Source organism: Trachemys scripta, chromosome 5 (assembly GCF_013100865.1).
Source record: "Trachemys scripta elegans isolate TJP31775 chromosome 5, CAS_Tse_1.0, whole genome shotgun sequence".
Lineage (NCBI taxonomy): Eukaryota > Metazoa > Chordata > Testudines > Emydidae > Trachemys > Trachemys scripta.
This window is the reverse complement of record NC_048302.1, coordinates 31971158-31997690: the sequence shown is the minus strand read 5'-3', so window position 1 is coordinate 31997690 and position 26533 is coordinate 31971158. Positions and strand designations below refer to the sequence as shown.

Below are 26533 nucleotides of genomic sequence, written 5' to 3'. Positions count from 1 at the left end.
ATTGTACTTTTAGCAAACGAAACTTTAAGCAACCTTTTTTCTAACACTTCAAGCTCAATTCTCCCCTTATGAGCACACATTCCTGAGAGCTATTAGAAAATTGGTTGATGTACAGGTGCAGAGTACCTGCTTTTACAATGCAACACATCTGCCAATGCAGACCAATAAACCAGAAGCCAGGAGCAAGTCTTTGATGATTATTTTACCAGATCAGACTATTAAAATGGCAAAAATAAAAGCAAAAGAAATTCAGCTGACCACCAGCATTTAGAATAGAAATGAGACAACTATTATAAGTAAAAATAGATAAATATGCATTATATTTTTAAATAATAAATATTGTTACTGTTGCAGTTACAACTCCAGTTAGGAAAGCCCAAGTTTGTATGTGCAACCTTAGCTCTACCACTTGTGTATATATTATGATTAGTCCAATTATGTGATCCTATGTGATACTATACTTTTTCTCAAATAGTACAATATTATTTGAGTGGGTTTTAGGGGACACTTGAGGGGAAGGAGGGCATGTAAAGCAACAACTCTGTTAGTTTGATTTATTGGCTGGCTAAGTTAAAGTGTTAACATAAATAATGATGCTAGGTGGCATTGTATTTTAAGTTTAATTACTAGGCTGCCTAACGCTTTCCAAATGGTTTATTGCTGAAATCTAAAATAAATAAAAAACATTAATGAAACAATATACTTTTTTCTAGCGTGTATACACAAATGTTAGCAGTTTTTAATAATGGGCACTAATTATTTATGCTAGAGAGAGTGAATTGAGACAGTTTTTATAAAAGATGAGCAGTGATAATTTTTCTATTACTTAGAACACTCGTAAATGCACTAAAAGCAGTAGCCCCAGAGTACCTATATGCACAAAGTGCTATGATCAATTGTTCATAACTCAGGCCTGGTCTACACTAGGCGTTTATGTCGAAGTTAGCGCCGTTACATCGAATTAACCCTGCACCCGTCCACACCGCGAAGGTATTTAGTTCGACATAGAGGTCTCTTTAATTCGACTTCTGTACTCCTCCCCGACGAGGGGAGTAGCGCTAAATTCGACATGGCCATGTCGAATTAGGCTAGGTGTGGATGGAAATCGACGTTAATAGCTCCGGGAGCTATCCCACAGTGCACCACTCTGTTGACGCTCTGGACAGCAGTACGAGCTCGGATGCTCTGACCAGCCACACAGGAAAAGCCCCGGGAAAATTTGAATTTGAATTCCTTTTCCTGTCTGGCCAGTTTGAATCTCATTTCCTGTCTGGACATCGTGGCGAGCTCAGCAGCACTGGCAACGATGCAGAGCTCTCCAGCACTGATGGCAGTGCAAGCTCAGAATAGAAAGAGGGCCCCAGCATGGACTGATCGGGAAGTCTTGGATCTCATCGCTGTGTGGGGCGATGAGTCCGTGCTTTCCGAGCTGCGATCCAAAAGACGGAATGCAAAGATCTATGAGAAGATCTCTAAAGACATGGCAGAGAGAGGATACAGCCGGGATGTAACGCAGTGCCGCGTGAAAATCAAGGAGCTGAGGCAAGGCTACCAGAAGACCAAAGAGGCAAACGGACGCTCCGGATCCCATCCCCAGACATCCCGTTTCTACGAGGCACTGCATTCCATCCTCGGTGCGGCCGCCACCACTACCCCACCACTGACTGTGGACTCTGAGGATGGGATAGTGTCCACGGCCGGATCCTCGGACATGTTAGCGGACGGGGAAGATGAGGAAGGAGATGAGGAGGACGAGGCAGTCGACAGCGCTCACAACGCTGATTTCCCCGACAGCCAGGATCTCTTCATCACCCTTACAGAGATCCCCTACCAACCCTCCCCAGCCGTTACCCCGGACACAGAATCTGGTGAAGGATCATCCAGTAAGTGTTGTAAACATCTAAACATTTATTTGTAACAGAACATGATTATTAACAATGTAAAAAATGGGTTTCTCATGATTACTTTGAATAACTTAACGGTTCAGTCATGGGCAGTGCAAGTATTTCAAAAAAATCTAGCAATGTCCGGTTTTGCATGATTGTCCTGCCCAAGCCGCTCTACTGTGTAGTCCCTGCTACTGCAGCTACAGTAAGATGCGGTCTATATGTCCGGGGATGGAGCAGAAATCCTCCTGGGACATCTCAAGGAAGCTCTCCTGCAGGTAATTTGAAATCCGCTGCATTAGGTTCTTGGGGAGAGCGGCCTTATTGGGTCCTCCGTAGTAGGACACGTTGCCGCGCCACGAGACTAGCAAGTACTCCGGAATCATTGCTTGGCACAGCATGGCGGCATACGGCCCTGGTCTTTGGAGGCTTTCCCGGAGCATTCTCTGTCTGTCGCTCTCAGAGATCCTCATGAGGGTGATGTCGCTCATGAAGACCTGCTTTGAATGAGGTAGGGGAATGTTATTAGTGTTGGCTGGTTTGCAGCCACGCGGTGGAGGCGGGAAAGGGTCAGCCGAAAGGGATCGTTCCCGGGGACAGCCGCGAGGGTGTGGGACAGGAGCAAACTTCCTGCTTGCCGGATTGCTGGCAGCAGGGACCAACATTGATTTCAATGTGAAATGAGGCCATTGCTAATATTAAAGTTTTAAGCTGCCACGAATCTACGGCTTACCATGTCTGCCTGCAACAGAAATTCCGTTGTCCTGACAGGGTTCTCAAAAGTGCTCTGCAAAACCACAGACAGTGAATGCGAAGGCCGAGAATTCGACCTTGTGCTGAGTGCGCATGTGATAGGTGCTGTGCATGGTCCTGTTCACAGAGAAAGACTATGTTCTTTGTTCACAACTACATTTATGTTTCTGAGGAATTCACTCCCTTTTTCCCATTCCCACAGCCCCATCTGCGACTGTCTCACAACCTAGCCTGTCATCACACTCCCAGAGGCTAGGGAGGATTAGGCATAAGAAGAAGAGGACACGGGAGGACATGTTCTCCGAGCTTATAGCCTGCTCCAGAGCACAGGCAGCACAGCAGACCCAGTGGCGGGAGAACTTGTCCCAAATGCACCAAGCCAACATGGATCGGGAGGAGAGGTGGCGTCAGGAAGACCAGCAGGCGACTCAAACCCTGCTTGGACTACTGAGGGAGCAAACGGACACGCTCCGGCGCCTTGTGGATGTTCTGCAGGAACGGAGGCAGGAGGACAGAGCCCCGCTGCAGTCCATCTCTAACCGCCCTCCCCCGCCACCAAGTCCCATACTCCCTTCACCCAAAGTGCACAGAAGGAGAGGCGGCAGAGTCCCTGCTAACTCTCACTGCACCCCTGCAGAGAGCTCGAGCAGCAGAAGGCTCTCAGTCCCCAAAGTTTGACAAGTTCTTTCCTTCCCGCCTGACACAAGCCCCCGTCCAAGTTTCACTTCCCAGTCCCCTGTGTAGTTGTTAATAAAAAATATGTTTCTGTTAACTACTGTTTCCATCATGTTCTTTTGGAGGAGGGGGGGAAAGGGGGTTGGTAATTGGACAGGACAGTCACCTTTGGCAGGGTACATAGTCGGGGGCAGGCACAGCAGCAGGGCACATACATAGTGCAGTGATGCAGTGACTACTTACCCTGGTTAGTCTGGGAGGTTCTTTTCATGTTATGTGGTGGGAGGTGGGTTGCTCTGTGACTTTGTGGCACGGGAGGGCAGTTAGAGATCTGAAGCGGCGGTCCTTAGGCAGGATCACAGAGCCACACAGCAGGGGATCTGTAAGCGTCCCCCCCCGCCACAAAGTCACATAGTACCCCCATACACACAGTCCCTATCAGGAGGGGTGACAGGCTCCGTTGAAAGAACCATCCCACCGCACCGGAGCCTGTCAGTCCTTCAGTTTAGAAGCTGCATTCGCGCGACTACACTACACCCGCTCCGCACCACAGTCTGCGTCCCAGTTTTAAAAAATTCCCGCGAAAACAGTATTACAGAAAACGGTGTGCTTTAACAAAGTAGAACTATTTTTATTTTGAAACGTGTGTTGGAAGTGGGGTGAAGGCTTCTCTGTACACAAAATTAGAAAGTCACAGGTTACCCTGCTCACTCAGGAACTTTGCTTTCAAAGCCTCCCGGATGCACAGCGCTTCCCGCTGGTCTCTTCTAATCGCCCGGCTGTCTGGCTGTGAGTAATCAGCAGCCAGGCTAATTTCCTCAACCTCCCACCCCGCCATAAAGGTCTCCCCCTTGCTCTCACAGAGATTGTGGAGCACACAGCAAGCTGCTATAACAATGGGGATATTGGTTTCGCTGAGATCACAGCGAGTCATCAAGCTTCTCCATCTCCCCTTGAGACGTCCAAAAGCACACTCCACCACCATTCTGCACTTGCTCAGCCGGTAGTTGAAGAGTTCTTTTTCAGTGTCCAGGGCACCTGTATAGGGCTTCATGAGCCAGGGCATTAGCGGGTAGGCTGGGTCCCCGAGGATGACTATAGGCATCTGCACATCCCCAACAGTTATTTTGTGGTCCGGGAAGTAAATACCTTGCTGCAGCCGTCTAAACAGACCAGAGTTCCTGAAAACACGAGCGTCATGAACCTTGCCCGGCCATCCCACGTAGATGTTGGTAAAACGTCCCCTGTGGTCCACCAGTGCTTGCAGCACCATGGAAAAGTAGCCCTTTCTGTTAATGTACTGGCTGGCCTGGTGGTCCGGTGCCAGGATAGGGATGTGAGTTCCATCTATGGCCCCACCGCAGTTTGGGAATCCCATCGCTGCGAAGCCATCTATGATCGCCTCCACGTTTCCCAGGGTCACTACCTTTGGCAGCAGTACATCAACGATTGCCTTGGCTACTTGCATCACAACAACCCCCACGGTAGATTTGCCCACCCCAAACTGGCTCGCGACTGACCGGTAGCTGTCAGGCGTTGCAAGCTTCCAGAGGGCTATGGCCACTCGCTTCTGGACAGTCAGGGCTGGTCGCATCCGGGTGTCATTGCGCTTCAGGGCAGGGGACAGCAACTCACAAAGTTCAAGGAAAGTTCCCTTCCGCATGCGGAAGTTTCGCAGCCACTGTGATTCATCCCAGACCTGCAGCACTATGCGGTCCCACCACTCAGTGCTTGTTTCCCGTGCCCAGAATCGCCGTTCCACGGCATCAACATGACCCATTGCCACCGTGATGTCCTCGGCGCTGGGTCCCCTGCTTTCTGAGAGGTCTGTGCTACTCTCACACTTCAGGCCATCACCGCGTTGACGTAGCCTCCTCGCCTGACTTTTCTGCATCTGCCTCAGGGCAACCTGTATGATAAGCTGCGAGGCGTTGAGAGCGGCCACAACTGCAGCGATGGTTGCAGCGGGCTCCATGCTCACAGTGCTGTGGCGTCCGCGCTGTCAATGACTTGAAAAGTGCGCGAAATGATTTCCCGCCGGCGCTTTCAGGGAGGGAGGGAGGGCGGGAGTGAGTGATGGATGGATGACGACAGTTACCCAAAAGCACCCTCGACACATTTTTTTACCCAGAAGGCATTGGTGGCTCGACCCAGAATTCCAATGGGCAGCGGGGACTGCGGGAACTGTGGGATAGCTGCCCACAGTGCACCGCTTCCAATGTCGACGCTTTCCCCGTTAGTGTGGACTCACAAAGTCGAATTACTGTCCTTAGTGTGGACACACACGTTCGACTTTGCAATATCGATTCCAAATATTCGATTTAAGTAAAATCGAACTACTCTCGTAGTGTAGACAAGGCCTCAGTTAAAAACAATATAACCAATTTTCACTGGAACATTCAAAGATTCTTAATGATTTATTTCCTTGCCAAATGTTAATTTTATTACAAAAATTGTGGCAGCAAAGCTATCCAAAAAGGTTTCCCAAACTTATAGGGAAAGGTTTGGGGCTTTTAGCTATACTCCTTCAAAACAGCAGAACAGTTTCTCTCACGCTTTAAAAAAACTGCAGAAATAAGGTCTGGAAAAATTACATATTCATACAGAAAAGTTCTGAGGAGTCCTGAGCAACTGAAAACAGGGTATTACAATAAGAACACTTACACAACTTTAACTATCACCTTTGTTATTGCTTTAAGTATGCCATTCACTCTTGAAAGACCACCACATGAACCACAATTTCCATCAGTTTTAATTTTGCTAACAGTTTTTTTTCTCAGCTGACAAGGAGATGAAGTACATACTCAAGTAGTGATTAACCTACAATATAGCAATCAAGCTTAAGATAAAGCTTGACCGAACATCTGTTTAAGTACATATTTTCTATTGGCTTATCCTAGACAAGCTTGATTAGCCACTACCACATTCCAGCTAGCAGATGCCATAAAAATGTACCCATGAAATTAACAATGTTTTGTTAGCTCACAGTAAATGTGAAAAAATGCAGAAAACCCTTTAAAGTTAGCCAGAATTAGAGGAAAACTCCAATATAAAATATATTTTATGACATTACAGTGAAGAATTAATCACTAAAAATGAGTAAGAACCTTAAATATAAATAAAAATAATTAAACAGGAAGCTGCCATTTTCAGCACAGATAGGTCAATGTACGATTGCATGACAAAGGGAAGTCAACGTTTAAATTTAATGTATTTTGTTAACTAACTATAGTTCAACCAGTTGCCTTGCAACCATGGCAGCCTCTTGGCTTATTATGGATTCAAACACTGAGCATCCCTCTCTGCTTTTAAACGTCAAGCTGGACCTTCTATTGCAAATCATTATTCAGTACAGTAGCACCATTCACAGTTATGAAGATACCCTTTAAAAGTACTCTTTATGTATTTTGGTGGACAATCTTTCCAGTATTTGTGGTAACATTCTGCAGTTAGACTTAACATTATAGCCAGGGCCATGTGCAGCTATAGCAATGTAATCTAAGTCACACTCTATATCCTGTATATTTTGTGGTATACAATAACATAAAGCTATGATAAGTAATTAACTATTTAAACAGGAATAGAAAACACTGGGTAGACAATGTGGCCAGTTTAACACTGCTGTTGGCATTTTAACTTCTGCATTTCTTAATTTTGATTAACTGTCAAGCATTTTATATGTAATGTTATATGGGTAAAAATACAATTTCTTTGTGAGGTGCTGTTATACATACATGTGTACACTTACGTGATTAAGTAACAATAAGCACAGATGTAGATGAACAAGAAGATGTCTGTATATAAATCCTTTAGGCTATTATAGGTGCACAAGTACATGGCACAGTGCTGTTTTAGCCCAGGTCCAGACTAGTATCTATATTATACTGGCAAAGCACTCCTAGTTTGGACACAGTTTATATTGGCAAAACTTTATTTTGCTCAAGGGGGGGCTGGAATAAGCTATGCTGGCAAAAGTAAACTATATTAAGAAAAATGCAGTTTTGCCAGTATAACTACATCTACACTAGGGTCTTTTGCTGGCACAGGTACTTTGGTCACAAATCACACCCCTCGCTGAAAGAGGTCTGCCAGCAAAAGTTTGTAGTGTAGATCTGGCCTTACTTGGGCATGCATGCAGGTTTTGTTTATTACACAAAAGTGACATTTTAAATAAAAAAGTTTAATTTTAATTACAGATCGCTGTCTGTTTCCTGCATGTTACAAGAAGTTCACTCAGCTTCTCAAAATGGCTTTAGGACTATCTCCTGAGCTGCGATCTTTGCTACATCTTGTTTAGACATATACCTCTAGGCTGATATAACGCGACCCGATATAACACAACTTTGGATATAATGCGGTAAAGCAGCGCTCCGGAAGGGCAGGGCTGTGCACTCCGGTGGATCAAAGCAAGTTCAATATAATGCGGTTTTAACTATAATGCGGTAAGATTTTTTGGCTCCCGAGGACAGCGTTATATAGGGGGAGAGGTGTACTTTAAACTGTAGGTTTAATCTTAAAGCCTTTGAGTATCTTATCAAAGCCTATGTCCAATGTTTTCTGTAAATCTATTTACATACACGAGTCAAAACATTTCATTCTACGGACAATCCCAAAAAATGTGTTCTAGATGTCCTTGAAAGGGGTTGAGGTTATTTTGTTGACAATTTCTGTGTACTGTATCCATGAAAGCAAAGTGGTGAGGGTACACATTTTGAAAAATATCTGCCTCTGAGACATCTGTAATTTCTTGAAATTGTTTCCTTTTGAATTACTTTGTTTTTGATACTTTTCAGAGATACCTGGAGAACATCAATTTGCTTTTAAGATGTGCCCGGTTTACTGGATTTTTGGCTTTATCTTTCCATCTGTTTTGGTGTGAAAGAAATCCCTACATGGATGAAGTTTTCTGCATAGGAAATTTGTCTATAGTGGCCAGCTCCTAACAGTGCAAAAAATTACTTCAAGTAAAACTATTTCCTTTAAAATTATGCAAAATGACGAGGTCTGTTGTAGCATCTTTAATGTTTGATACCAAAACAGTTTGTATAGCCAACCAAGTAGATAAAAATGGAGTAGGACCCATTTAAAGTGATCAGCTGCAAGAAGATTTTAAGGACCTGCTGCAAATTTTAAGTCAACCTTCCCTAAGCACAAGACACATTATAAACTGTATAACACTTCTTATGCTACACTGAACAAGTTACTCCCTAAGAAATAAGAAACAGAGGTAATGAAGATGAAAGGAAAGTAAATCAAGAAAAATATTTATGCTTGTAACTACATTTTTTCTAAATATATGCAGTGCAGGATTGAAGACTGGAAGTTTTATAGCAATACCAACCAAATTTTACTCAGTCTGAAAATGCTTTAAGGCTGCATCAATAACCTGAGAAAGTAACTAAAACTGTATCACTCCCCCCTCCAGTGAATTAATTACAGGAACAAAGAAACATTTGGCATCTTACTCCTGACCTGACTGTTGCAGCAATTCAGGTTACATTTTCAATATAATGCCACGTTAGTCATGGATAAAAATCTGCTGAGCAATTTTAACTGGAAAATTGTGAATCTCAGCAAAAGTCTGGAATTTACCATCAAATGGAACATTTATTATTTATTAATGCTTTGTTTATCCCAGGCTTCACAAATGGTGCAAATTTATTATAAATTTGGCTTTTGGCTAATTAACATTAAGAATATTCAACCTATTGTATGTAACACGATAATCTCAAATAGAACAAAATAAACTTAAATTGGGTACAGCTTGCTGACTTAGAAAAATTAATCTTTGGATCAGCCAGCGGCATAATTATCTACCTCAGATTCAATAAGCTAGGTGTTGTTATATTGCTCTAGTACAGTAGAAAAGGAATACTGTATTACTGCTTATTCTTAGGTATGTAACTGTAAATAGGTATGTGTGTGTATTTTATATTAATTTATTTATTTATTTTGAAGTTACATTACACCATACTAGGCAATTCCATCCCCCACCTTTGATTTTTTCAAGCCCAACGTTTATTATTTATTTGTATTATGGGAGCATCTAGGAACTCCACATCTGGATAAGGGCCGCTTTGTGATAGGTATTGTACAAGCAAGCACAGAACAAATAGACTGTCCCTGCCCCCAAAGAGCTAACAATCTAAATAAATGTAAAGTTCGTTGAAATCTGAAGGTTAAAGTGAAATCTATACAGATGTCTTTCAGAAATCAGTTAAAATCAGACAAATTTACTGAATGAAAAATTGTATGTAAACACTACTTTAGCACTCATACTTCCAATTAAGAAATGATTTCTTATCTGAACTCTTCATTAAGGAACAAACCAAAGACCACAAAAATATCACTCCATGCACCTTTCAAATTCTCATTTAGGTTTTTGCCACCTCCACTACCCTGTCTTAAAAACCATGTTCCTTGGAGACAACGTTGTTAGGAGCAAATAAATAATGGATTTTAACATGTCTGACAATCAAAATTTTTCATTTAAATGAAAAATCTTTGTAAATGCAACACTAACACTGAGAATTTGAACAGACACAAAGGTTCACATTAATACTACAGATATGTATGGTAATATTTTGGATTGTTGTTTGGATTGATAATATTTTGTCAATTTTTCCCTGGGATGTGTGTAATGTGGTCAAGTTTATTATTACTGTGGAAACTTCAAATTTTCAATATCCTGAATAATCCATTTAAACTTTCATACTTAAAAAGGCATTAACAAGTTTCTGCATTTAACTTTTTTTTTTTTTTTTTTTAAAAGAAAAACAAGAAGTAGGGCAAAAAGAGAAGTCAAGCAGATTTGGGGAAATGAAGTCATTTATGTCATCACCCCATTTCATATAATGCTTGACACTAGCTACCTCAGTGTAATTTAGTTTTCAATTTTTTAATGTTATTTATTAGGGAAAGGGGTAGAGAAGAGGAACGGTAAGAAAGAGCGGGAGAGTGTGTGTCAGGAATCTTTAGGGAGTGTAGCATCATAGGAGAAGGATCTGCAAGCAATGAAAGGAAGAAGCTAGCTTCCTAACCATTCTTTGCAACTGCAAATCCCCTATAAAGTAGTAATAGAAGCAGCAGATAGGCATCTCAGAGCAGCAGTAAAGACTTCTTGGCATGCAACTCAACATGGTTCTAGGCTGAAAATATAGCTAATCGAAAGAGAAAGTGAACAAGGATTGTGAGGGGGCTCACTACCGAAAACCTTCAATTTTGACAGGTGAGGAAAGCGTTTATTAGACAGAGGGAAGAAAAGGAAATACAAAGATGCTCTTCACCTAAGAATTCTAAGGACAAGCATCCTCAAGTTTTTATAGTTAATATAAGTAAAAAACATATGCACACTTCTTTTTCATAACCTTTTGACAAACTGTCACTTTCAATCCAGCAGGAGCCTAAGCTACAACTCAACATACTAAAATTAAGCTAAAAGGTATTCTGCATTCAAACTACACAAATGGTTGAATTTAGGCAGGGCTTAACTAAGGGTATGATCTATACTACGAAATTAGGTCAATTTTATAGAAGTCCATTTTTAGAAATCGATTTTATACAGTCAATTGCGTATGTCCCCACTAAGCGCAGTAAGTCGGAGGAGTGCGTCCTCACTACCATGGCTACCATCGACTTACGGAGCGGTGCACTGTGGGTAGCTATCCCACAGTTCCCGCAGTCTCCGCCGCCCATTGGAATTCTGGGTTAAGCTCCCAATGCCTGGTGGGGCAAAAACATTATTGCGGGTGGTTTTGGGTACGTCGCCAGTCACCCCTCCCTCCGTGAAAGCAACGGCAGACCATCGTTTCATGCCTTTTTTTCTGGGCTACCTGTGCAGACGCCATACACAGCAAGCATGGAGCCCACTCAGCTCACCATCACCGCTGCTGTTGTGGGCAAGTCTACTGTGGAGGCTGGTGTGATCCAAGCAGCATTCTGTTATCAAGGATAGCGACTCTAGGAAATGTGCGGGCCTTTTTAGATTTTAGATGCATCATATTCCTGTCATTTGTCTCTGGTGAAGAAGTCTTCCAGTCCGGTTGGTGCTGTAATACCCCATAGCACTTCTGTGGCTGACACATGTACCAGCTCCAGTGCTCTTGCTCTTTTGCCTTTGCCGAGGTACCTTGCCCTACCAGGACCTTCAAGCATTAAACACAGAAGTACCTGCAGCAGACTGCATTACTACACCGAAGCAGCTCCTTGCCTTCGCAGCAGACGGTGCAGTAGGACTGGTACCCATCCTCAGACATGTAACTTGGCTGGGGGTTCGGGGAATGTCTTCCTTGCCCGGCTCCTAGCAACTTCCAGGGCACGGTATATGGCTCCACCACTTCCTATGGCTCATGAAGCCTGGACAGTAGTAAGGAGCAGCTCAACTACAGGCTGAGCAAATGCAGAATGGTGGTGGAATGTGCCTTTGGATGTTTAAAAGTTCCCTGGCGCTGTTGGTCAGACGTCAGTGCAACCAACATTCCCATTGTTATTGCTGCTTGCTGTGTGCTCAATAATATCTGAGCGAGTAAGGGGGAGATGTTTATGGCGGGGTGGGAGGTTGAGGCAAATCGCCTGGTGTCCGATTTTGAGCAGTCAGATACCAGGGCGATTAGAAGAGCACAGCAAGACGCACTGCGCATCAGAGAGGCTTTGAAAACCAGTTTCATGACTGGCCAGGCTTTGGTGTGACAGTTTTGTGTTTTTCTCCTTGATGAAAACCCACCCCCTTTTTCATCTGAATTCCCTGTAAGCCAACCACCCTCCCCCCTTCGAAATAAAGTAGCTATTGTTTTGAAACCATGCATTCTTTCTTTATTAAAAAAAATGAGATAACGGACAAGGTAGCCCAGGTGGGGTGGGGGAGGAAGGAAGGCAAGGCCACATTGCTTATTGTAGCCACACTAAAAATCTAACTGTTTGAATGACAGCTTTCTGTTGCTTGGGCCATTCTCTGGAATGGAGTGGCTGGGTGCCCGGAGCCTCCTCCCGCCCCATATGGGGAGGAGGGTAGGTGGTTATACAGTGAATGCAGCGGGGGTCTGTGTTCTTGTTGGCTTTCCTGCAGCTCCAACAGACGCTTCATCATGTCTGTTTGCTCCCCCATTAGCCTCAGCATTGAGTCCTGCTTCCGCTCTTCGCTCTCACTTAATTCTTTCCTGGCCTCTGCCACTGAATGCCTCCATGCATTAAGCTGTGCCCTATCCGTGTGGGAGGACTACATGAGCTCGGAAAACTCATGTCATCATGAGTGCGTTTTTTTGCCTTCTAATCTGCGATAACCTCAGGGACAGAGATGATAGGGGGAGCGTAGAAACATTCTACGCTCTACGATTCTGAGGGGACTGCATGGTCATCTGTGCTGATGAGTTCGCCACACTGACCAAACAGGAAATGAAATTAAAAAGTTCAGAGGGCATTTCCTGTGTACCTGGCTAGTGCATTGGAGTTCGAAGTGCTGTCCTGAGTGGTCACAATGGAAAACTCTGGGATAGCTCCCAGAAGCCAATACCATCGATTTACATCTGCACTACACCAAATTCGACCAGCAAGGTCGATTTTAGTGCTACTCCCCTCGTCGGGGAGCAGTACAGAAGTCGATTTTAAGAGCCCTTTAGGTTAATGGAACAGGGTTGGTTGTGCCGACAAAGTCATTTTTAAATCGACCTAAGGCGGCTAAATTCGACCCAACCCCATAGTGTAGACCAGGGCTTAGCCTGACCAGAACGCAACCATTTTTCCTAGTCAAGACAAACCTTCAGCTAAAGAAACATAAGCACCTCTCTCAAACTCTCCTTTAATAAGCCTCTAACCCAAGTCCCCTTTTCCCAGCTAAAAAAATTCTTACATCATCTCCAAATGTGCAATGAGAATTTGAAATAGATTGTTTTCTAATTAAGGTGTGTTCAGTTGTTTAGTATCCATTTCTTCCAGTAAAGGAAAACTATATCCATCTTGCTCAGCTCAGTCAGGAACTTAAAAATGTGAGAAACTTACCACCTTAAACAAAAAAATAAGCTATCTAACAGAATTAAGGGTTTTTCTTATTACAGTTGATATTGGGAGCAGCTACCTTGCTAAAAATGTGATGTTGTCCAAGTAACTTATCAGCAAGATGGCTGCTACCAGCGATAGGATTTTCAAATGCATTTAGGTTATAAGTGGTTTTTCACCTTTTGAATTTTCAGAGTGGGCTCAGGAAAATAAGTAGAGTTTTCCTTCACTAGCATTTGCAAGTATTAATCACCATGTTAGGGCATGACAAACTGATTTTTGATTAGGTTCTCTATCTTCAGAGCTGATTGAGAGAAAATATATCTAGTTTGTCTATTTTTTCTCCCTAAACATAGATATACTAGGTATTAGAAGCCTCTTTGACTCTTCAGTTCTGTTTACGCATATGTTTATGTATTCTTTCCCAAAATGTTTATTAGAAACATTTGCACAAAAATAGTTTCTTTTTCCTTAGCTGACTTCCACAGAGAGATGCAAGTCACACAGCTGTTAGCAATAACACAATTAGCTGCTATGGAGAGAATTATGCCCTCACAAACAGGAAAATAATGTCTTCAATGAATTAATAAGGAACAGGAGGTGATAAACTTAAAGGATACAGAGGCCCTGTATTCATGCAAATGTCTATTACAACAAATTAACAGAAATACCTACATTTAAAATATTTTCAGATTTCCATGAGGGATCATCATTATAAACTATCATTTAAATTTCTTCAATTATGGAAAAATACTTCATTTAATTTCATTCAGAAATTTCCTGATTTTGGCATAGTACTATACCTGTATTTATTTGGTTGCTTGCTTTAGCCAGGGATCCAGTGTTATTCCTGCTGAAGTTGTCTTGAGCGGACTGAAAATCTGAAGAGGACCATGATGTAGAATTATATCCCAAAGGAACTTGCTGTTGCAGTGTACGAGGTACAGTTGAACTTTGATCAGGAAATGTATTAGTCTCTTCAAACTGTCCAACAGCTGGAAGGCTCTGGGAAGTAAATACCTGCCCATATGGACTACCAATAGACATGGAAGGATAGGAAAGGTTAGGATATACAGCACTAGAGACGGTAGGCATGGCATAACGACCAGAAGAAAGGGGAAATCCCTGAGACGCAACTGAAGAGCTGGTTGAAGAACTGTAGTGACTACTCAATGCAGAATATGACTGTGGAACACTTGTATGTAAATGAGATGCAGATGATATTGCTCCTTGGGTAAGTCCTCCAGCTGACTCCACAGGATGAGGAGCCCCACTGTACAACTGCTGTGTGTTCAACATGCTGGGACCCACAGAAGTTGTCATGACACTTTGCACTGGGATTGAATAGCAAGCAGAGCGGTAATCAGCAACATACTGGTTATTCAACTGCGAAGGGACAGCTTCATGGGGCACTGGTGGGTAGCGTCCGGAGGAAGCACTATAGTTTTCAAGATGTAAGCCATATCCAAAAGGGAACTGCATCTGATTTTGCACTGGACCTGAAAAGAAGACAAAATGTCATATGTATTGAAGTTGTATGGGTTACATACACCTTTATCACAGTTGGTTGACACACAGACAGACTGGGGCAGGGGTAGGCAACCTATGGCACAGGTGCCAAAGGCGGCACGCGAGCTGATTTTCAGTGGCACTCACACTGTCCGGGTCCTGGTCACCGGTCCGAGGGGCTCTGCATTTTCACTTAATTTTAAATGAAGCTTCTTAAACATTTTAAAAACCTTATTTACTTTACATACAACAATAGTTTAGTTATATATTATAGTCGTTTTGAAAGAGACCTTCTAAAAACGTTAAAATGTATTACTGGCACGTGAAACCTTATATTAGAGTGAATAAATGAAGACTCGGCACACCACTTCTGAAAGGTTGCCAACCCCTGGGCTGGGGGATCAGTGTGCTTATTAGCATTAACATGCCAGCAGGAGGAGCAAGCAACCAACAGCATCAAAAAAGGAAGCTACTTCCAAACAGTGGAAAGGACAGAATGGCTAAGTAGCAGACATCTATGTGAAAATAAAATACTTAAAGCAGTTTATATACACATACAAAACACAATTTTCAAAGTTCCATCTCAGATATTTGAAAATGTGTTGTAAAAAGTTTTCCCCGAGCTAAGACGCTACATGTCATTTATATTTGGAGGATTATTTTTTAAACAAACATGTTAGAAAGCCCCTGAAAAAGAATGGCATTTATAACAGAAAAAATAAATAACATTCACTGGCACATTTGATATTTATAATAGAAAAATGCCAATATGATAAGGTATTCAAAAACAACCTGATAAATGTGATAGGAAAATAAAATCCTGCATTCAAACCGAATCCGTGGATAAAAGTTATTAATACTTAGTTTTATGAATTCTTAAGAGATGACTAAAGTGGAATGCTGGGTTGCTATTGCTTTTTCCAGTCTGCTCTCACATTGTTTTTGAAGTCTGAACTTCTACAAAAGCCCAGCTATAAACATACAGTATCCAGGAAGATAGCTCTTTATTTCCATTCACTGCCCCATAGTCCTCTGGTACAAGCCAGTCACTGCCAAGTACTTTTAGTTATATATGAATTTCTCATTTGTTTTTCCCACTCTAATTTGGTTTGACAGGATAAGCTGCTTGCATCAAATACGCTTTCATCTTTGCCAGGGCTACTGTGCATCCATACATTCACAGAGCAACTTGTGTTTTGAGTTCCCTGTTTGTACTTAAGCAAGTACCCTAGCCAGCACAGAATAAATCAGGGAGCAGCTGGATAAAGTAACCTGCCTTCTAAGGGTTTGTCTACACAAAATACAGTACACATTATAAAATAAAGTTGCACTGGTTTAACTTAATATGTGATGTTAAACCCACTTAGCTAAACTAGTGCAAAAGACTGTAGACATTCTTATTTTGGATTTAAATGAAACTAAAATAAGCCTGGTTTAAACCGAAAATGAGTCCACACAGCCTTTACACTGGTTTAAAATGTGATTTAAGTTGAAGAGGTGCCACTTCTGTATGTAGAGAAGGCCTCAGTATGCATTTTGGGGAGGTGGACATTTCTACCTTGCCAGGTACAACAGATTTTGGAACAGAGATAAAGTTCTGACTGTAGGTGGGTTGCATTCACTGCGGAAACTGACCTCGGTGCATCAATGCAACTGTTCCTGCAACAGTATACACCCCTACCCCCATATACTCCCCATCCCCCCGGGTGCAGGCCTGGCAAGGACTTCCACTATTAATAGTAGCTGTGGTCCAATTTGACCAAACACCACATATCTGTTTACATAAACAGGCTGGACCACAGTAAATCTAAAAGTCAGTTCCTCTCAGGCTCTTTTCGTTAACCCACTAGACAACTATTTTCTATTTGAGGATAACCTCTCTCTCATGGTTCTCTTTTTAAATTATTACTAGAACTGACTTACAATCACAACAAAACAATCCATTGTTGGGTCACGCTGAGCTCAACTCTGACAAGACATGATAAGATGTCATCAAGGCAAAAGCAAAAGGACAAGTTTCACAATAACTGAATGTTGATGTATGACTTAACCTTAATTTTGTGTTTAACACTGTTTGGCATAAAAGACAAGTGAACTTGTCTTAAGTTTTGTTCTTTAAATGAAATGCCCAGAAAACGACAAGTTACTAAAAACAGTGAGAAATATTGCCATACAAAAACATTAAGAACATAAGAATGGCCATACTGGGTCAGACCAAAGGTGCATCTATCCCAGTATCCTGACTTCCAGCAGTGGGAATGAACAGAACACATAATCATCAAGTGATCCATCCCGTTGCCCATTCCCAGCTTCTGGCAAACAGACTCTAGGGACATCATCCCTGTCCATGTTGGCTAATAGCCATCGATAGACCTATCTGCCATAAATTTATCTAGTTCTTTTTTTATTAATTTGAAGAGCAGCTTGAATATTGTAGCTATAAATAAATTAAAATTAGTCATGACTATGCACTGGTTGTCCAAAGCTGCCTTCTGATTAGCTGATAGAGCCTTTTTGAAATTACACGTCATTATGTTCAATAGATGAAGAAGAAAGGTAATGGAGGAACAAAGATAATGTACCCTATGATGACAGGACATGGCGAGAGAGTTTGGGAGGAGCAGTGAGGGGCTGAAGGAGAAAAAATAGGGTGACAGTTTAAACAGCCTCCTTCTCCAATGCCACGGTGCCCTTTCAGCAGCAATTTATGGCCCTTTTGGCATCCTCTAATCCAGGGGTCTCAAACACGCGGCCCGCGAGGTTATTTTCTGCGGCCCGCAAGCTCTTTGCACCCCCACCCCTCCCCTCCGCCCTCCACCAGCATTTACCTAGACCGGCTCCCTGCCTGCCTGCCTTGCCCCCGCACCACTCCGGGAAGCGGCCGGAACATGGGGAAGGGGGGACACAGGGGTCTGTGTGTTGCTCTTGCTTCAGGCAGCGCCCCCAGCAGCTCCCATTGGCTGCGGTTCCCCATTCCTGACCAACGGGAGCTGCTGTGGGCGCTGCCTGAAGCATCAGCACCACACAGACCCTTGTGCCCCTCCTCCCCCAGGTTCCGGCCACTTCCCGGAGCGGCACGGGGGCAAGGCAGGGCAGTGCAGGGCAGGGAGCCTGTCCTGCCCCCGGTGCACGCCAGGCCAGAGCCCGCCCCCGAACCTCTCCTGCAGCCGAAACCCCTTCCCTGAACCCCCTCCCACACCCTGTACCCCTCCTGCACCCCAACCCACAGCCCTGAGCTCCCTGCCGCACCCCTCCTGCCCTGAGCCCCCTGCCGCACCCCACATCCTGACCCCCTGCCCTGAGCCCCCGCCGCACCGACCCTCTGCCAAGCCCCCTGCTGCACCCCGCACCCCAACCCCCTGCTGCACCCCTCTTGCAGCCCAACCCCCTGCCCTGAGCCCCCTGCCGCATCCCACACCCTTCCTGCACCCCAACCCCCTGCCCTGAGCCCCCTGCCGCATCCCGCACCCTTCCTGCACCCCAACCCCCTGCCCTGAGCCACCTGCTGCACCCTGCACCTTGACCCCCTGCTGCACCCCACACAGAGTTGGGGCAGAGTTGGGGTGGGGATTTCGGGAAAGGGGTTGGAATGGGAGCAGGGAAGGGGTGGGAAGAGGCGGGGCCTCATGGAAGGGGGGGAGTGGGGGCAGGGCTGAGGGCGGCGGGGGGGAGGTGTCAGTAATGCAACCCTCGGGCTAATGTACTAGTCCTCATTTGGCCCTCGTGGTCATTTGAGTTTGAGACCCCTGCTCTAATCATTACAGCTAAAGTGAGAGCTGTTCAATTTTTTTTTTTTTTTTTTTTTCATACAAAGTGAGCTGAGAGCATTTGTTAGGCTACAAAGTGCTGCTGAACGGGCTACTGGATTTTTGAGAAACAGAAAAAATCCTAAATAGTCCAGGAATCCTTAAAAATGTTGAGAAAGAATACATTTAAATAATGGCAAAAGATGCCTACACCTCTTTCCCAAGTAGCTTTCAGAGTAGAGGACAATGGTGAATAAACCCAAGAAAACATTTTAAAAAATTAAATGTAAAATTAATGAGCCCTACTCTAACAGTAATGAGCTATTTTATGGTGTCTATTAATGGGCTACTGATGCACTATGACCTCATGCCTTCAGCCACCTGAAAAGGTGCATCAATAATGCACACCCTGTTGTGCCTTGTTTTATTTAAATATTTTTGACACCTTACATTTACTGGCTTTCCACCCAACAAATTATCTGTGAACTGCATTTGATCATCTAAATTAGAGTACTTTTAATTTCTTATATTGAATACAAAAAGAGTTAGTAAAGCTTATTTTGTAGTGCATCACAGTGTGTAATATGACTTCTTCCACTGCCGGACCTCCAAGTGAGAGGGTTGTGCATAGTACCAAAACTTTATTATGCCTTTTTAAAATTAGCATTGAAAAAATAAGACTGGGAATGAATGCACACTGAACCACTAGTCCATAATCTCATTGCCTCAAATCTCCATCCCCTATAATCGCTGAACTGTCTTCATTTCCAGTCTTAAATACTGTATAAGTTTTAGAGTGTTCAGTAGCCACTTCTAACACCACAAACATTTTTGTTCTTTCACTACACGTGGCAGATTACAAGTATGAAAGCTAAAGAAGATGACAATTATTTGTAGCTAAGCCAATGAAAGAAAGAACAATTTTATCACACAAAAACAAATTTTAAAAAGATCCATAACTTTTAGATTTGAAAAATTCCAGTCCTTTACTAGCAGATTTTACATTTATAGTAGAAAGGTTCTGGGCATTTAAGCCTGATCCTCCAACAGTAATTCTAAGTGAAAAAGGAGTGCAGTATCTGGCCCTTACTGTATACTTACACAAAAACCTCTCTGATTACACAACACTGGTATCAGCTTTTGTGACATTTAAACTGCACGATAATAGTTTAGCATGTCTAATAGTTTAAAAATGATTAGCTTTATTTTATAATTTAAGTAGTTTCAGAGTTCACTTATTCTGTATTAGCTGAAAAAAATTAAGAGTTCACAACAATTTAAAATATGCTTAAATATTAATTGTAATGGTCTAGAAAAGAACAAGTCCATTACAAAAGCAGAGACTTGCTTTAGATACCAACCTGGTATCTAGCAATTCAGGAGTCCTAAACTTCCATAAGGAGACTTCTCAACAAACTTTCAGATTTGCAAAAAGTGTAAATCCTGAAAACTAGAGCAGAAAACTCACGAAGTTAATTTAAGATACTGCTCCGCTGATGCCTCACATTGTTAGAGACTACAAAGTGGAATTGACCTTGGTGCAGTAGATTGTCTTATAAATATGAAAAAGTGCTCATCCAAAGCTCTAAGTGCATTTATCATATATTAAAAATACTAAAATAAATGCAGTAGACTCATAATAATGGGGGGCAGAATACCTACACCAGCCTCAGATCCTCACCCTTTGCCCATACAACCTGACCAACCAAGGAAAGACATGGACCTTAAAAAATATCTGGGCTACTTGGGAATATACTTACACCTTGAGGTTCCCTCAAGCAGAGGAAGATATGATTTATCACTTACTAGGCCAGAGACTATTTCTGAGGTGGTTCCAATTACAAAAAATAAAGTGCCTTTACCAAAGTATACCTTAATGATAATTCTACCTTTGTTCTATTCCCTTCCTCCATTTCCCCCTATTTCTATCATACTGCTGGTCTGCTCCTGCATAACTTTACTCTTGTGTACCATTTACCCTTTCAAACAGAATATTGTATATTCATAGATTCTAGGACTGGAAGGGACCTCGAGAGGTCATCGAGTCCAGTCCCCTGCCCGCATGGGCATTACATCCAATGGTCTCTGGGGACATACAAAAACACTGAGATAACTGAGTTTGGATAACTGGGGAGAATGTGTCTGAAGACTTCAATGTGCCTCTCTTTACTACAGAGAGTTGGTCAGCTTAGCAGAGCTGCTAGAAGCGGGGTCTAGTGCTGAAGCTCCATGGAACTCCGTTCATCCAGATGTTACGATTTCTACACAAGTGCTACTGCTACACAACTCCTAAGCAACTCCATTTTGTAGAGTGAAGGAGCTAGGCAGGATTGGAATTTCATGGATCCCAATAGCTTCCTTTTCCATCTCTACTTCACCTGAGGATGGGCTATCAGCAAGGAATGGGGAATTCTCAAAATTTCATCCAAATCTTTACCTGAAATTCCCAGAGAACATTACCTTGTTTTAGGTAACAGAAGCATTTTGGATGCTCAAAATACGATACAAGGTAGAACACAGCAATGTGACAACGGGATTATAGAATGCGACTGCCAGCAGGATTAAGGAGAGTATCAGTGTACTGGATATACAGCTTAACAACCAAGGAAACTAGACAAAATGCCTTCAGCAATCTTGAAAAGTTTGAAGATAAGGTACATTTTTCACCAGAGCTCGAAAAATCCACTCATATGCTACATAGTCATGGTGAGTTTCATACTTGTCAAACAGGGAAACAAACACCATCAACATTGGCAGAACCTAAGCTTCAATTTAGAGTATTAAATTTCTAACACGTTTGACTGCAAAGGACGATAACCTTCTGAATGTGAAATAAATGTGAACTGTTGCAGTGCATTCCTGCTAAATATGCAGTCAGCTCCAGTCCTTTAAAGCTGCTCAGAGTTAAGAGCTTTGAATATATCAGACCCCTAACCAATCAGAGGCTAATCCAAAAGATGGACCCCCTCCCAAATGGAGCATGGGTAGAGGGACAGTACCCCAAGTGGAATTCAAGCAATAGCCCCCTCTTGTCATTAACTGTGGGGCAGGTGACTAGGCTACTCACTGGGCCACTGGCCCTTCCCATGAACATCTTTTGTACTGATGTCTGGCTGGTAGGTGTCATTTTTCCAAACCCTACTACTTACAATGAATCAGTTCTAAACTATGAGAGTAAAAGCCAGTATTTTCAAACTTAGATGCCATAAATTAGACACCTAAATCCATGCCTGGGCTCATTTATAAAGTTTGCCTGAGCTCAGGGCTGCTTTGAGTTCCCAGTATTTCTGAAAAATCAGGCTACTTTTTTAATTTAGGATACTAAATATAGACCTAGGTGCCTTTAAGGCACCTAAATTTTAAAATATTGTCTTAAATTTTTAATTACAATAACAGTTGAATCTACTATTGGTGATGGATACCTAGCTGAAAAGCAACATAATCGTTAACCCGGGACATCATACACCTTTAACTTGAAAAAACAACGAGTCCTTGTGGCACCTTAGAGACTAACAAATGTAATGGCCATAAGATTTCGTGGGCTATAACCCACTTCATGAAAGCTTATGCCCAAATAAATTTGTTAGTCTCTCAGGTGCCAAAAGGACTCCTCGTTGTTTTTGCTGATACAATCTAATATGGCTACGCTTCTGAAACCTGTCACCTTTAACTTGAAATCTAGATAACTACAAAATATGAGTTGGAGATTCAGGTACTAAAACTTCCCCTCAAAATCCCTAGCAACTTTCTCTCCATTTTATTTCTTCTGTTGCTGCACAAAGAGACTCGTGTAAACAGGGAAAATTTGACAGAAGAAGAAACAGGCTTTGTCTAAAAGTAAAAATTATACCACCTTAACTACACCAATATTGTTAAAGTGGTAAACCCCCCTTAGTGTAGACACAGTTATACCAGTATAGCTTATTCCCCTATGGGACGGGGAAGAAGCTATAATGGTCTTTACACCAGTACAACTTCATCCACATTAGGGGTTGTATTATACCGGCATTTAAAAAAAACAAACAACAAAAAAAACAACAACCAACCAACCTACCCAACAATTATACCAGTGCAAAAGCCATATGTAGACCAGGCCCGAGTGAAACTGACTACCCCAAAGTGCTATCAAATGCACAAACCAAACTGAAAAAAAACAAGCATCTATTTTAGTTGTAATCTTAGGTGTCACTTGGAACAATATTATAAAAAAGTCTTCCTACAGAAATGTGTGGATTTTTGTAATAGATTATCTCTTTAGTATTTAATATTTCAACATGTTTAATTTTTAACACTGCAGTTCCTTAAGACTGTTGGAAAAAAATCATGAATAGTCTGAATTCATATTACAGTACTACCTACATCTAGGTGTCACTTTTCAGCTAGTGTTTAGCAGCCACCAGCAACACGCTCAGTTATAATTAATAATTTTATTTTCAAATATTCAGTGAGAAGTTCTTACATTTGGACTTCAAGATTGATGGGCTAAGCAAAATAGGTATTATTTTAAAAGAAGGGCTTCAGCACAGAATCAAACAGGAAAAATTGAATAGTTAGGAAGCAAACTATTAGGACAAACAAAAGGAAAGCCAATATTACAAAACATTCTTTTTTTAAAGTGTGTACCAGTATGAAAATCACTAAGGATCCTTCACATGGACTTGTCCCCTGGATCAGACAAATAGTATCAAGGCCATGAGAACTAACATCAATTTGAATACTTGCAAGCCCCAATTTATCACCTCTGCCAAACACTAAATCCTTCTGATGGAAGTCTTTTGATTGAGCTCTTTGTGAGGCTCCAATAAATTCCAAGAGTTGGGAGAAGATCGGACAGAATTTATGAAGTCTAATGTATGCAGTATTCTCGCAGCAACACACAGTTATCTCTAGCATGTGCAAACACATCAGTAACTATATTTACATAACCATTACTTACTGCTCCCAACATATAAGTAACACTGATTTTAGAAACATAGACCAAATTCAAGGAAGCAGATGGTGCCATTCTGGGCAAATTGGAACATGGCATTAAAACTAAAAAAAATGAAGTCTGGCAGTCTTGTTTTTCGATTTTCTGTTTCCCTTCTTTCTCCCCTTCCTTTATATAAACAATGCCCCAAATGCTTCATGTAAGTTCCCAGGACTGGTAGATCAAAAACAAAACTATCTTTTTCAAAATGTTGAAACGTTATTGTGTGGTTATGTAAAGTGACAAATTAAATTAACACTTTACCTATGAATCACCAACTCTACATGACTGTAAATATATCCCAAGGTAAAGAATATGCAAACCAAGAAACAAATAGATACTCAATAATTATGGAGCTAACAAGGTGAAAAATGCAAGAGTCAGCTACTGAGTTTATTTTTAAAAAACTTTTAAGAATTAAAAATGATTGTCTGAATCACAGGTATATTAAATGGTCAAACTAAAAAAGGTTGTAAACAAAATTATTTACCCATGTTGCTGATAAGCCCATAGACGATTACAGTGAAAGAATTTTAAAAATCCAAATGGTCATTATTATTTTTACTCTTATTTTTGACATTTCTTCCATGGTCTTAGATACAGTAAAAATATATGAAGTCAGTTATAGTTTCCTGTGTTTAGTGTTATAATATTTGGATTTCAACACTGCATAGAAATGGCTGTTTATTTGAACACAACTTTATACATTACAATTTTATAAACATGGAAAAATGTATTTTGGTCAAAGTTATTACAAAATTTAAGTGGAAAGCCTTTTTCTAAAAGTTTCTATTTAATCATCCTAGGTTTCTACAAACCTTCAGCAATGTTTGCATGAACTTGATTCACAATCTGTTGCCTAAACATGACAGCTAAAACTTTGTTCGTATAACCAAAGAGCATTAAAATTAAAGACCTCAATCCTGCTAACAGATCTACAAAGACTAAACTCTGTGCCCATGCCAACCTGACTGTAAAATCAGAGCCTAGGAGAAAATGTTAAAGTGCAATGCTAGCAAATATGCTTAATACAAATAACAGAGAGAAATGAAACTGATTAGGATCAGAAGCTGTAAAGACCTCATTAAATCAATTATACATATTTTACGATCAATTTTAAAATTGTGAGCTATAAAATCAGTGACAGTATCATTGTAGATTAAAATATATGTAAAGACTTATACTCTTAGTATATTTTTATGCTAAAATACACAGTTTGCTCAATTTTAGGATATGTAACTTGAAGTGCATGTCTTCTCATTTTGTTATAATAAAACACCATAAGAAACAAAAAGCATCATGTTTTAGTAATTCACATCCTGTTAAGAATAATCATGCACCGGACCCTTGTTTATTTCCCCCAAATCCCTAAAGTCTTAACCCTGAAGATTTATGCACATGCTCAGTTGGTGTATATGAATAGATCCACTGGGAATGCAAATATTCCCATTGAAACTACTCAGGTGTACAAAATAAACCATGTGTCTAAGTGTTTGCAGAACCAACACCTGAGTGTGTTACAGCCTCCAAAGTGTTCCCAAGATGCAGTTTTCCACCTAGAAAGGTTCCAAAATTGAATTAAATTAGAGGAAAAATATTGTACTACCTCACTTACTATTTTGAGTAAGCCTAACTGGCACTATTTAATATTCTGAGAAGTTATTCCTCTGTTTCAGAGCCAGAATTGATAGTCAAAAAACTTATCAAAGGCTGTTTTTTTAAATCTCAGTTATACAGCTACTTAATTTCCAACACTTCACACCCACTTCCCAACTACCAGACACAGTAAAAAACACAAACTATGTCTAGATAGCTGTGCATGCTTGTCTACGAAGCGAAAAGTCTCTCCTGCAGGGCTCTCCATACTGCCAAATAGGTCACCTCCACCTGCAAATTGTGTGTCTGTGAAGAGGGAAGCCAACATCTAGGCTAGTGATAGATACTCAGACCACAGTGGTTTAGGAGCCAAATTAGCGATCATTACCCAAAAAAGATCCACAATAGTGTAAATTCATTGTTTTATTTGCTATAGTACTATATATTCATATTTAGTTTTTATACCCATAGATTATTCTCAAAGCAAAATGACTGATCATCTTGTTTAGACACGATACATCAATCCCCGAACGCGCTCCCCGTCGACTCCAGAACTCCACCAGGGCGAGAGGCGGAAGTGGAGTCGACAGGAGAGCGGCGGTTGTCGATCCCGCGCCGCAAGTCAATCTAAGATACGCAACTTCAGCTAGGAGAACAGCGTAGCTGAAGCCGACGTATCTTAGATCGACCCCCCCCAGTGTAGACCAGGCCTTAGGTCAGCTTATAGCGGTGTCTACACCCTGCTGTGTCGAAAGGAGATGCTCTCCTGCTGACTTACCTTACACTTCTCAGGGACCTGGAGTACAGAAGTCGATGGGAGAGCGTTATGCCATCGACAACTTGTCATTGACACCACTGCATCAATAGCAACAGTGCTGATTTAGCGGTTAGTCAAGCCCATAGTAAAAGCATCCTGTTTGGTTAATAATTAAATAATAATTTTAATATCATGTGCTGCAAAGAGCCACAGGAAACACATTAAAAAGCCATTTGTGGCTCCCGAGCCTCAGTCTGAGTATCACCACTGATCGAGGTTAACCACACACAGGATTACAAGAATCTCCTGTGAAGTGAAGGCACTGCTTCACTCTGCATCCCAAAAGCCTGTTGTGACATTAAACCAGCCTGTCACTCAGCTAGATGGGAGCATGACTGGACCGCACAGTTCATGTGCTAAATCCGTGAGCGGACACACACAGCCCAGCTAACCGAGACAAAAACCATGGAAACGCCACATGGCAGAGTCAACCCCCCCCACCTCCTGATGCCCCCATCTGTCCCAGCCCCCTAGTCCTCAAATGCCCCCCCATCCCAGGCCCCCTCTGTCCAAGCCCTCCTCTGTCCCAGCCCAGCAGCCCAGCGTCGCAACCTCCCCCCACCCTCCTCCATCCCAGTCCCCCCACACCCAT

The 26533-nt window shown here is 42.0% G+C and overlaps 1 protein-coding gene across 3 annotated transcripts in view; it reads right to left on the bottom strand.

Moving 5' to 3' along the window:
- The window catches only part of SEC24B (SEC24 homolog B, COPII coat complex component), a 98395-nt gene that overhangs the window by 71364 nt on the left and 498 nt on the right, over window positions 1-26533 (bottom strand). For all 3 annotated transcript variants that reach the window (XM_034771424.1, XM_034771425.1, XM_034771426.1), the window contains exon 2: window positions 14108-14803. In XM_034771424.1, the coding sequence (XP_034627315.1) occupies window positions 14108-14803 (696 nt within the window). The remainder of the gene's footprint in view (window positions 1-14107; window positions 14804-26533) is intronic.